We start from the raw sequence: 12476 nt of genomic DNA, 5'->3' as shown, positions 1-12476 counted from the left end.
CCCCCCCAATCACCCCCTTTCCTGCCTGTCCCTGCCAGCCCAGCTGTCCCCCTCTGATCATCCCCTTTCTCGCCCGCCCCCGGGCCCAGCTGTACACGCCGCGATGCCCCGTGCCCACCCCCTCCCCAGCTCTGGGCATTCACTGGCTGGTCTCCCGTAGCCCGGAGGCCCATCCCCACCCCAACTGTGAGGCCGCAGCTCAAAGCGGAGACCCGCCCACACCCTGGGGGTTTTGAAGCCTGCGGAACTCCCAGCTGCAGGATGTCCCATGGGGAGGCCGCCCCAGCCAACCTGCTTGTAGTAGAGGCGGACGAGGCTGAAGACGAAGCCGCGGTCCATCAGGGAGAGCAGGTCGTTGAGGAAGAAGGCCAGGCTGCTGTTGAGGTGCTCCACCAGCTCCACGTCCTGCGGAGACAAGGCCGGGGGGACGGGGGGGGTTAATGCCCCCCAGGGACACGGGGCTCCAAGCAGCCCAGGAGCAACGGGTGGGGTGAGAGAGCAGGCCGGGCTGGGGCGAGCAAGGGCAGGCTGAGGGAGGGACAGACAGGGGATGTGGATGGATAATAGGGGGGCTGGCCGGGGGGCATGGGCCATGGATGGACAACAGGGGGCTGGACAGGCTGGGGATGGAGGGAGGGACACGCTGGGGGGTTACAGGGGGCTGGCTGGATACCTGGAGGGACAGATGAGCAGGGGATAGATGAAGGTGGGGGGTAGCTAAGCGGGAAGGGGGGCGGGGGCACCCACCTTCTGGTAGCGGCTGGCGATCTCGATGCTGACGGTGCCCACCAGGGCGGCGATGTCGTCCACGAAGCGGCTGGGGAAGCGCAGCCGGCGCGGCACCTCCAGCTTCTGGGCCTGGTGCAGGTGCAGGGCCAGGCTCTTCCCCTGCGGGCGAGAGGTGCCGGCGCTGGGCACGGGCTGCGGGGACCCCCGGGAACGCCAGCCACCAGAACCGCCGCCTGGAGCCTCCCTCCCCAGCGGGACCCGCCGGCCCCTTCCCCGCCCCATGAGCCCAGGGACAGCGACACCCCCCCCCCCCCGTACTATATGGACAGCACTATACGGGGGAGGGTTAATGGGGGCTTCGGGGGGAGCCCGGATACTGGGGGGCTGCCAGGCCAAGGCCGACGGGGGGAGTGGGCCCGGATACTGGGGGGCTGCCAGGCCAAGGCCGACGGGAGGAGGGAGCCCGGATACTGGGGGGCTGCCAGGCCAAGGCCGACGGGGGGCCCTGCCCGGGCACTCACCAGCAGCCGGAAGAAGAACCAGGCCTGGCGTATCACGGCCTCGCGCACGGCGCCGGTGCTCACCACCCACTGCAGGGCCAGTTCCTCGTGCAGCAGCTGGGAGGAGACAGCCGGGCGGTTACTGGGGGCAGGGGGCAGGGCCGGCAGCACCAAGGGGGTAACGCCGGGGGGGGGAGCTCGTCTCCTCCTGGGCTGGGGCATCGAGTGTCTTCCCCCTCCCCCCACTGCTCCTACACCGATTTACCCCCCGGCTCCCATCACCCTCCCTGCTCTGCAATCCACACAGCCCCCTCCCCCCCCCACCCCCCCGCGGCCAGGTGGGAAACTGAGGCCCAGGGAGACTGAGCTACGTCGGTCCAGCCCCGCTGCCATGAGCCAGCCCTGGCTCCAGCAGTTATCCTGGCCTGGGCATGGTTCCCCGCTCCCAATGACGCCTGCCCGGGCGGATCGAGCAGCGGGAACGCTCCGGGGTGGAGGCGTTAGCGGCTCCGGCCGGGACAGACCCTGGGTTCGCCTGGCCCCAGCACGGCGCTGCCGGTCTGCAGCGCGTCTCCCCCCGTAACACACCGGGCCCCTCCGTTCGCTCACGGCTATCGCCAGGCGCCGGGCCTGCCCTCGGCTAGCGGGACCCCCCGCCGGCCTGAGGCTGTGAGCCTGGAGGGGAAAGCGGCCCAGCGGAGCGCTCCATGGCACGCCGGCGAGGGAGGCGGCCGGGCTGGGCTCAGACAGGGCAGAGGAGGAGACGAGGGGTGCAGGGCAGAAGATGGATGGAGAGGAACAGGCTGGAGATTTTAGCTGGCGGGTGATAGATGGAGCCTGTCCGAAAGGAGACGTCTCCCCCAGACCCGGATTCTCTCTCTGTCCGGCCGGGGGCACCCGGGGCTGGGAGCGACTCTGGAGCTCGGCGATTCTGATTAATGCATCGGCCGCGGGCGGGATCAGAGCCCGGTCCCGATTCAAGGCTTTAACGACACACTGGGAGCTCCAGGGCAGGGCTCCAAGCACGTACTTGGCGTTCGTTAACTAGGCCTCGTGTCGCCCCAGTGAGGCTACGGCAAGCGTTATCAATGGGGAAACTGAGGCACGGAAAACGGACGTGACGTACCCCAGGCCACACAGGACGTCAGTGGCCGGGCTGGGGGCAGGGGACCGGACACAGGGCTCCCAGTGCTCCAGCTCTAGCCATTACATCACTTCCTGCTTCTAGAGCCAGGGACGGAACCCAGGAGTCCGGGCCCCCAGTCCCCGCTGCTCTGACCACTAGTCCCCACTCCCCTCTCAGAGCCGGGGAGAGAACCCAGGCATCCGGGCTCCCATCCCTCCTGCTCTAACCACTAGCCCCCACTCCCCTCTCAGAGCCGGGGAGAAAACCCAGGAGTCCGGGCCCCCAGCCCCCGCTGCTCTGACCACTAGCCCCCACTCCCCTCTCAGAGCCGGGGAGAGAACCCAGGAGTCCTGGCTCCCAGCCCCGTGCTTTGATCATGAGACACCCCCCCCCCCCCCTAGTCTATTTCATGGGCGGATGCGGGGGGTGGGGGGGAAGTGTCTATTCCAGGAGACTGAGGATCAGCTGTAGCTGGGCAAGAACCATTTATCCCCTCCCCCGCCCCCCAGACTTTGCTCGGCCGCCCTCCCCCCCCTCTACCTTCTTGGCGGTCGGCCTGGTGGGGGCGGCGGGCGCGGAGGAGCGCTCCAGGAAGGAGGAGAGGCGGTTAGAGCTTCGCTCGCAGGCCTGTGGGACGCGGCGGGCGGTGATGATGGAGGAGAGGAGTTAATGGAGTGAGCGGATGGAGCAGAAGAGAGATGTGATGGACCAGCCCCCCTCCACCAGTGCCCCATGGGGGTCTGCGCCGGTTCTCCCCACCCCCCCCGGGCGAAGTGGCGCCGCAGTCCTCGCTCCCCCCCACTAGGGGTCAGCGCCGCGCGGAGAGAACCAGCCGGGGCGGGGGCTGCAAGCGAAGCGGAGAAGGGGAAGGGGCACCTGTTTGAGGTCAGCGCTGGAGCTGGGCGGGTTCCGGCGGAGCACGGCCCTGGGCCCGCCGGGGGCGTAGGCCGAGTTCACCCAGGAGTGCGAGCGGTCGATCCCCTGCACCGCGGCCAGCGGGAGAGAAGAGAGCAGCGAGAACCGTCACCGGGGGGAGGGCGGATTCAGAGCCAAGAGTGGGAGCCCCCCACCCACCCACCCCCGGCCCAGCCAGCCCCCTGCCCACCGCGGGATTTCAGCCGGGAACCCAGAGCGACCCGCCACCAGCGCAGCCCAGCCCGAAAGCACCAAGCGGGGAAGGTGGCAGGGGACGGGGCAGCCGTGCCCCGACCGGCAGCTTGCAGGGATCCCGGGGGGCGGATTCCACCCCGGAGGGTGCAGAGCGCCCAGGGTGAGCGGCAGAGCCGGGCGCCCCTCCCCAGGGGCACAGCCAGCGCCGGCCTTACTTTGCTGCCCAAGATCTGCTGCACTTCGTCGTCGGGGGAGCCGGGCGTGGTGGCCAGGTCAGGGTTACTGTTGCTGATGCTCTTGGAGCGCGACAGGTTGAGGCTGGCGGGGCGGCCGGTGGCGCGGGACAGGGTGGCGCATTGGATGGCAGCCCCCTGGGGCGGCGTCCCGGCCTCTGGAACAAACACACCCGGGGGAGTCAAGGGGGTGGGGAGGCATTTTAACCCCCTTGGAGAGCCCAGGAGTCCTGGCTCCCAGCCCACTGCTCTAACCACCAGACCCCACTCCCCTCCCAGGGCCGGGGATAGGACCCAGGAGTCCTGGTTCCCAGCCCCCTGCTCTAACCACCAGACCCCACTCCCCTCCCAGGGCCGGGGATAGGACCCAGGAGTTCTGCATCTCAGCCCGGTTCCCCTGTCCAACTCTGCCCCCCTTCCCGAGGATCCCCCAGAGGAAACATTCCCAGAAGACCCCTCCTGGGATCAGACCCCACCCCTCTGGGAGCAGCCCTCCCCTCCCCACTGGACTCCTCCTCCCACTCATCCCTCCCCAGAAGCAGCCCCTGCCTCCACCACACCCCTGGGAACTGGCCCCCAGCAGCCGCCCCTGCCCCCCCCCAGGACACACAGCCCCATGGATGTTAAGGGGCCGGCTGCCTGGAGTTCCCCCAGCCGAGGAGCCCCCCGGGGGCCCTGTGCCCCCAGCTCACCGTCCCCCGTTGGCGGCGGCTCGGCGGGCAGGCGGAAGGCGAAGTGGATGTAGGCGGCAAGCAGCGGGTTGTGGCCGTGCTGGCCCTGGCTGGCCTCCAGTCCCTGGTGGATCTGGTTCACCATGACGGCCATGGCCTCGAAGGCGGTGCGGCCCAGGTTGACTGGGGGAAGAAGTGAAGGGGGCAGGAGTGAGCCGGGGAGCGGGGCAGGGCTGGGCCGCAGGACTCCTGGGTTCCTCTCCCTGGGGCACGGGAGCAGGTCCCCATCAGTCCTGGCCCAGTGCGGGGAGCCCTGCACGGGCACACGGGACTCCTTGGCTCTGCCTCTGGCCTGCTGGCTGATCGCGTGCAAGCCACGGCCCTGCCCGGTGCCTCAGTTTCCCCTTGGGGACAGCAGGGCTAGTGCTCCCCTGGGGCACGGGCCGATTGTGGGGGCTCCGGCACGCCGACGTCACGCGCCCCGGGTAACATCCGGGAAATCAACTGTGCAAAACGCCCCTTCTGATTGGCTGCCTTCCCCTCTGCCCCGCCTCCTGGGGCAGAGCAGCCAATCAGAGCAGCTGCAGAACTCTCCCCTCCTCCCCTTAGGGGTTAGCGCCGTTCTCGGGGGCGGTAGCGGCGGGGGGGACGGGACAAAGAGCCTGGCGGCTCCGCACCCCCCTGCCAACAACACCTGGCCTGAGAAAGGGGAGAGGGCCCCAGTGCAGCCACCCCAGGCCTGGAAAGGGGGTGAGTGAAATGTCCAGGAGCAGAGGTAGGGTGAGAGGGGGCAGAATTCGATCTGCAGAAAACGACAGACCCCCCCACACACTCTTTCCAGACCCTGTTAAGCCCGGCACTCGCTGCTCCGGCCCCTGGCGATCGGGGGGCAAGGTCCCCGCAGGGTGGGGGGGCCAGGCTCCCCCCAGATCACAGGGCGAGGTCCCCGCGGCGTGGGGGGCCAGGCACCCCCCCGATCACAGGGCGCGGTCCCGGCAGCTGGGGGGGGGGGGGGGGGGGGGCACCCCCCGATCTGGCCCCCGATGATGGGCGGGCGGGCGATGAGCAGCAGCAGCTTGTCCAGGACCTGGTGGCAGTGGGCGAGCAGTGGCCCCAGCCCGGCCCCCCGCAGCCCGGCCACGCTGGCCCGCAGCTCCCCCTCCACGCTGCTCTCGGTCAGCACGGCGTCCCGCAGCCGCACCGGGAAGTGGCTCTCCTCCAGCACGTGGCCCAGCGTGAAGAACTTATCCAGGGCGGGGTCCTGCCGGGGGACGGGGCAGGTGGCACCGGGGGGCTCCAGCCCCAGCTCCCGCCCCCGGGATCTCCAAGCACTGGCCGGCGCCGCTCTGCCCTCTTGCACTAGCGTCCCCCATTGCAGGGGGGGGACCAAGGAAATGAACCCAGGAGTCCTGACCCCCGACGCCAGGCTCTAGCTCCCCACGGGCCACCCCGGTGGGTACGTAGCGCGGGCACAGAGGGATCAGACCCGTCAGCCACAGAGACGCTGGGTACGTTGGCAGAATGGGGCTGGAGGGGCCGCGAGCGGGCATGGCCTGATGCCAAGAGCTGGGATGGCGGGTCCGGAGCCAGGGGGCACAGACGCCGATCCCAGCCCCACAGACAGGCTGTGCCCATGGACGAGGGGCAGGGCCCAGATCCTCAGCCAGGCCCACAGGCACCCCTCAGCCTGGCAAAGCGCCCCACATGCAGCAACTAGACACGGTGCCCCACATCGCCCCTGGGAAGCCGTACAGAGCACCCCCAGCCTCCCTACCCACCCCACCCCCTGACCTGCCCCCCGGGGAGCCCAGTTCCAGCACCCCCCATTCCCCCACTTCCCCACCCCTGCTGGGGAACCAGACAGCTCCAGCCCCCCAGGATGTCCGCCCCAGCCCCGCCCTCACCTGCGTGTGCACCGAGGACACGGCCCGCAGCTCCACGTGAAACACCCCCTTGTGGTTATCGACCCACTTCATGCCAGGGAGCTGCACCTGCCGGCAGGGAGGGAGAACCGTGGGCCCCGGACCCCACTCCTTCCCCCTGCCCCCACTGCTCCCTCACCCGGGTCCCAGCCCCCACGCCTGCTCCCACCCCATCCCCATGGGCAGAGGGCACGGATGCCAGGCAGGGGTGCAGCGGTGGTCCCCCCCGGGATCTGACCACGCCCCCATGACTCAGTTTCCCTGCCAGTTGCAGGGTGGGTGGTGCCCAAAGGAAGGACATTTCCCCTCCCCCGACAAAGCCCCCTGTCTCAAGGGGGCTGGCACCCCCATCCCGGCCTCACTGGGGCAGGTCCCTGTAGCCCAGCCCAGCCCGGGCGAGGGTGCTGGGAGGTCCCAGACTGGGTCTGCCGGCCTGGACGCCCACCTCCCCCCGAGCCGACCGGTGCCCCCTAGGGCCAGGGGCCGGAACACTGGCTCCAGCTGGCCCAGGTGTATGTGCCCAGGGCTGCCACGGACCTGCCGCGCCTACTTACGTCAGGGGTGAGCACGGAGTAGCTGGGTGGGGGCTTCTCCACCGACACGGGCAGGCAGAGGAGCCCCGTCCGCAGGCGGCCGTGCTGCAGCAGCGGGACCCACTGGCAGGAGAGAGCAGGGATGAGACCGGGGGCCCCAGGGGCAGGGATGTGGGTTGGGGGGTCCGAGGCACTGGGGAGGTTCCCAGGGGCAGGGACATGGGGTGGACGGGGGGCCCAGGGGCTGGGGAGGTTCCCGGAGGCCAGGGACAAGGGGCGGCGGAGGTTCCCGGGGGGCAGGGACACAGGCTGGGGAGGTTCCCGGGGGGCGGGGCCCCAGGGCTGGAGAGGTTCCGAGGGCAGCGATTTGGGGCGGGGGGCAGCGAGGAGGCCCCCCAGCCCGGCTGACCGTGTAGCCGACGGGCGTCTCCAGCGGCGCGTTCTGCTTGGGCTGGCAGCTGACGTGGTAGAAGGTGAAGAGCAGGTGGTGATTGTCTGTCAGGGCGGGCGGGAGCCGCAGTTTGAACTCCTCGTAGAACTCGGGGCACCTGGGGGGCAGCAGCAGTGAGGCCCCCCGTGGCCAAGGAGCCCCGAGGCGTCTGCATGGGGCACCCCCCGATCCCCACACTCAGGCGCTGAAACCCTCCCGATCTCCAGGCTGGGGGGCTGCCCTGGGGAGACCCATGGCAGAGACCGGCCCGGCCCAGCACCCGCCTCCACCCAGACACCCCCAGAAGGGTTACCGTATTAACTGAAATAGCCCCCCACCCCCAGACACCCCTAGACGGGTTACCGTATTAACTGAAATAGCCCCTCCCCGCCCATGCCTGGACAGCTCGGTGGGCAGCGCTCACCTGTTGTGATACACTACGGCGGTGTAGGCGTCTTTCGTAAACTCGCTGCAGCTCGACTTGCCGAATATCACCTGGTGAAAGCCAAACATCACACCGGGCGAGGGGGGGGCAGACAGGCGGGACAGCCACAGATTGACACAGCGGCAAGAGATGGGAGAGGGACAGTGCTGCCTGGGGGGGTTCAGGCACCGGGCCCAACCTCCCTGGGATCTGGAGAGAGTTAACCTTTGGCCGGAAGTTTCGGGGGCCCGCATTTAGCATCACCGAGCTGGGGGCCCCCCACCTGATCTCAGGGCTGATGTGAAGCATGTCGAAGGGCCCTGAGTTTACAGGCAACGCGTGCCCGCCCCCCGAAGCGTTTTTGGGGTGTCTCAGGCCGGGCAGCCCAGAGGGGGCAAAACTCTCCAGCCAGGCCCCTGAAATCCGAGATCAGGTTGAAAATCCCGAGATGGGCTGGAGGCTGCGGCTCGGTGAAGCCCTGAGAAGAGCGGGTTCCTGTTGGCGCCGCGGGCCAAGCACCCCCAGGGTACCCCGTCCCTCCCGCCCCTGGGCTGCTGCTTTGATGTAGGGCCAGGGCCCCCCAGCCTCCTGCTCGGCCAGACTCTGCTTCCGGGCTGCAAGCAGGGAGGGGCGGTGTCAGCGCTCAGCGGCGGGAGCCAGCCCCATCTCAGCTTCACCCCATGATCTGTGGCCCTTTCTCAGCTCCATTTCCGCTGCCCCCGAACCGGGCTGGGGGTAGGTGTGTCAGGCCGACGCCGGTCGCGTCCCTCGGGGACGGGCGGTTTCCCCATCGGCACAGACACCCGGCCGTGCCCTGCTGGCTGTCGCTCCGGGAAGCTCGGGGCTGGGGCCGACACTCACCGGCAGGGCCTGGCTGGGGTCCTCGCCCGCCATGAACTGCACCTTCACGGCGATGTTGCGCACCGAGCCCTGGCGACTGCTGAAGTTCAGGCTCTGGGGGTAGACGTAGAGCAGGTTCCTGGGGGGGGCGGGAGAGAGACACGCAGGGGGTCAGTGGGGGGGTGGGCGCGGCCATGCCCATTCACACCGCTGCGGGCTGGGACAGGGTCCTGCCTCCCAGAGGCCTGCGGGGGAGAGCAGCGGCCCCATTGCAGGGAGGGAAACCGAGGCACCCAGAGGGGAAGGGGCTTGGTGCCAAGGCAGAGGAGAGAACCCAGGCGTCCTAGCTCCCCGGCTGTGCAGTGGTACCTCCTGACCCCCGCCCGCACGTGGCTGCCCGCCGGTGACCCTGATGGAACGGATCACGAGGCCGCTCCGGGGCGGCCAGGCAGCTGGGCAGGCCACGAGCCAACGGGCAGCAGGGAGCCAGGAGTGTGGGGGAGGGGGATAAAAAAGGGGGGGAATTTGGTTTGAGACCCCCCCCCAGCTCAGGTGCCCTCCCCTGCTACCCTGCACTGGACTGGACTGACCCAGATCCTGTCTCAGCTGGAACCCCAGTCTGGGAGGGGAGCGGGAGGGGGAACTGGGAGCCAGGACTCCTGGGTTCTCTCCCTGGCTCTGGGAGGGGGCCGGGGTCTAGTGGTTAGAGTGCGGTGGGGGGCTGGGAGCCAGGACTCCTGGGTTCTCTACCCGGCTCCGGGAGTGGAGCGGTGTCTAGTGGTTAGAGGGGTGTGGGGGGGCTGGGAGCCAGGACTCCTGGGTTCTCTTCCCGGCTCCGAGAGGGGAGCAGGGTCTAGTGGCTAGAGGGAGGTGGGGGGCTGGGAGCCAGGACTCCTGGGTTCTCTCTCCAGCTCCGGGAGGGGAGCAGGGTCTAGTGGTTAGAGGAGGGTGGGGGGCTGGGAGCCAGGACTCCTGGGTCTCTCCCCGGCTCCGGGAGGGGGGATGTGTCTAGTGGTTAGAGGGGGGTGGGGGGCTGGGAGCCAGGACTCCTGGGTTCTCTCCCCAGCTCCGGGAGGGGAGCAGGGTCTAGTGGCTAGAGGGGGGTGGGGGGCTGGGAGCCAGGACTCCTGGGTCTCTCCCCGGCTCCGGGAGGGGAGCAGGGTCTAGCCGTGTCTCAGGAGCTCTGCGTTTGCCCGCTGGGGCTCTGCCCCCCACCCGGCTGCAGGAATCTGAGGAGCACGAGCCGGCTCCGCTATTAACCCTTCACTGCCCGCCGCTGCCTCTCTGACGCAATCCCCTTTCGCAACTGCCCTGCCCCGGCCAGGGGCTCCGTGCCCCAGGGCAGCCGTCAGGACAGGGCGCTGGACCCGCGCCAGCTGCCAAAGTCTGCTGGCACTGGAGCCCGGGGGGCGGGGAGGAGACGCTCACCAGACACCCAATGCCCTGCCCCACACCTCCCCCCGCCCCCAGGCCCATATAAGGCCGTCTCCTGCCCTCCGGCGCCCGAGCGATGCTGAGCCTGGCGCTGCTGCTGGCCCTGCTGCCCCCTGGCGCGGCCCGGCCCCCCCCGGGGGTGGCCCCGCAGGACGAGGTGGACATCCTGGTCTATGGGGTGTTGCAGTTCAGCCAGGCACTGCATGAGAACTACGGCGCCACAGGGCAGCGGCTGGAGCAGGCCGGGCGCCGGCTCGGGCGCTGCCAGCTCCTGCTGGGGGCCCTGCAGCGCCAGGCGCGCCAGGCCCGGCAGGCCATGGAGGAGCTGCGCGGGGCAGTGGAGGGGCTCAAGGTACCCACCTGGGGGAAGTAGGGGAGGGGGGGGTTGGGAGCCAGGACACCTGGGTTCTATTCCTGGCTCTGGCACTTCCTCAGCTTGAAACCTCGAGGTTCACCTCTGCGCCTCAGTTTCCCCAGCTGTCCAGCAGGGGGTGATGGTTTAGAGTCTGCAAAGCCTGCGGGAGGCGGGTGAGCCCGCCGGATCCTGGCCCTGGGGCTAAGAGGATTTGGGGGCATCTCCCCGGCAGGGGCCAGGTGTCTATTAACCCCCAAGTCTCCGGCTTCATCTGCCCAACTGAGGGCTCACCCAGCCCCTCGCCATCAGCCCCGAGGGCAGGGCAGGATTACCAGCCCCAGATGGGGAAACCGAGGCACACGGCAGGATGCTTTTGGTGCTCTCCCCCCTTGCAGTACCCCAGGGCCGAGCCCCCCCAGCCCCGGCTCAGTCGCCCCACAGCTCTGCTCTCCCCCCGCCAGGCCGAGGAGACGGCGCTGCGGCTACAGACCCACAGCACGGCTCAGGTCTTCCAGGCAACGCTAGCGGGGCGCCTCCTGCTGGCAGAGCGGGTGCAGGAGCTGGAGAATACGCTGGCTGGCCTGGCGGGGAGGGGCCCCCGGCATGGGGCCACGGAGCTGGCTGCTCTCAAGGTAACGGACACGCCTGGGCCCCGGGAATTCCCGGCTCCAAACGCTGCCCTGACCCCCGCTCGCTCTGGGCCCAGGCGTGAGACACCCCTAAACCCAGCCCTGGCCCGGCCTGCGCCGCCACCGCTGCTGCCAGCAGGGGGAGCTCTGAACCGCAGGCTCAACTCTCCCCCGGGGGCTGAGCACGGCCCGATCACGGGGGGGGGGGAGAGGGAGCGACCCCCACTGGGATCCGGGCCCCAACAGTGGGCTGCTGGGCCCTCAGCTCCGGGGCGATGGGACAAGGGGGGCTGGGGAGAGAGCAGCTGGAGGGGGAGGGGGAGCAAAGGGTCACCTGGCACGTGCCCCACACATGGGGGGACCCCCTCCCGGGTGCGTCTGACCCCCGCCTCTCCCCAGACGCACGTGGAGCGGCAGAACCTCACCCTCCAGGCCCTGGCGGACGCGGCCCAGCAGCAGCAGCAGCAAGCGGCCAGGCAGGCGGAGCAACTGGCCCAGCTCCGGGAGCAGGCAAGGCCCCCGCGGGGGGGGGGGGGGGGGGGCGCGGCCCGGGCGGGGGGGGGGGGCACGGCCGCGGGGGGGGGGGGGGAGGGGGAGCTCGGCTCGGGCGAGCATGGGGGGCACAGCCGCTACCCACGGGGAAACTGAGGCAGAGAGGGCCTAGCAGAGCCAGGATTAGAACCAGGTGCCCCGTGGCCATCGCACTAGCCGCTAGCCCAGGTCGCCCACGATCCCCGGCTCTCAGGCACAACCCCCCTGCCCCCGGCCTCTGCAGCCAGGGGGCCTGAGCCAGGCTGGGGACCATGGGTCTGTCCGGAGCCCGGGCGGGGTCGGCTCCTTTGGGTGCTGCCCGCGGGGGCAGGGCCCAGGTGGTCTCCCTGCAAAGCCAGTCAGTCCCCCCCCCAGGATGCCGATCACTGCCCAGACCCCGCCTGCTCTCAGCTGCCCGCTCCCCCCCGGCAGGTGGAGGCTCGCGCCGGCGCCAGGACGTGAGCGGGCCCCACGGGACGGCCGAGGAAAACCACACGGAGCCGCCCCGCCGCGAGGAGACCCCAGCTCCAGGGGCCACTGCGACGAGGGGCCGGGCAGCGCGGGCCGGGCTGCTGGACCTGGGAGGACCCCCGGCTCCCGAGGGACGGACACGCCTCACGAGGGCTCCGGCACCGAGCGCCGGAGCCTCCCCCCGCCCCCAATCTCTCCTGGGAAATAAATGAACCCGGGGGCAGGGGGGAGCTGCCCTCCTCCTGGGGCTTATTGGAGAAAAAGTGACTCTGGCTTCTACCAGGGCATTGGGGAAAAGCTCCCCTCCCCACCCAACACAGCCCTGCCGGTGCCCCTCACTCCGGACCCGCAGCCCCCGCTATCCCAGCCCTGCCCCCCCCCCCGGTGCCCCTCACTCCCAACCCGCAGCCCCCGCTATCCCAGCCCTGCCCCCCACGCCGGTGCCCCTCACTCCCAACCCGCAGCCCCCGCTATCCCAGCCCTGCCCCCCACGCCGGTGCCCCTCACTCCCAACCCGCAGCCCCCGCTATCCCAGCCC

The 12476-nt window shown here is 70.1% G+C and overlaps 1 protein-coding gene across 1 annotated transcript in view; it reads right to left on the bottom strand.

Moving 5' to 3' along the window:
• Positions 1-12476, bottom strand: part of DOCK6 (dedicator of cytokinesis 6) — a 46917-nt gene that overhangs the window by 16914 nt on the left and 17527 nt on the right. Inside the window, exons 15-26 of the mRNA XM_026660560.2 lie at positions 8540-8657; positions 7679-7749; positions 7234-7372; positions 6846-6947; positions 6274-6360; positions 5399-5630; positions 4391-4552; positions 3681-3856; positions 3232-3336; positions 1251-1346; positions 748-888; positions 292-405 (exon numbers count right to left, since the gene is read on the bottom strand). Of these exons, the coding sequence (XP_026516345.2) occupies positions 292-405; positions 748-888; positions 1251-1346; positions 3232-3336; positions 3681-3856; positions 4391-4552; positions 5399-5630; positions 6274-6360; positions 6846-6947; positions 7234-7372; positions 7679-7749; positions 8540-8657 (1543 nt within the window). The remainder of the gene's footprint in view (positions 1-291; positions 406-747; positions 889-1250; positions 1347-3231; positions 3337-3680; positions 3857-4390; positions 4553-5398; positions 5631-6273; positions 6361-6845; positions 6948-7233; positions 7373-7678; positions 7750-8539; positions 8658-12476) is intronic.

This window comes from Terrapene carolina, unplaced genomic scaffold (assembly GCF_002925995.2).
Source record: "Terrapene carolina triunguis isolate 2854851 unplaced genomic scaffold, T_m_triunguis-2.0 Scaffold833, whole genome shotgun sequence".
In the NCBI taxonomy this organism is placed as follows: domain Eukaryota; kingdom Metazoa; phylum Chordata; order Testudines; family Emydidae; genus Terrapene; species Terrapene triunguis.
The sequence above is the reverse complement of the archived record's forward strand: the minus strand, read 5'-3'. Positions and strand labels throughout refer to the sequence as shown.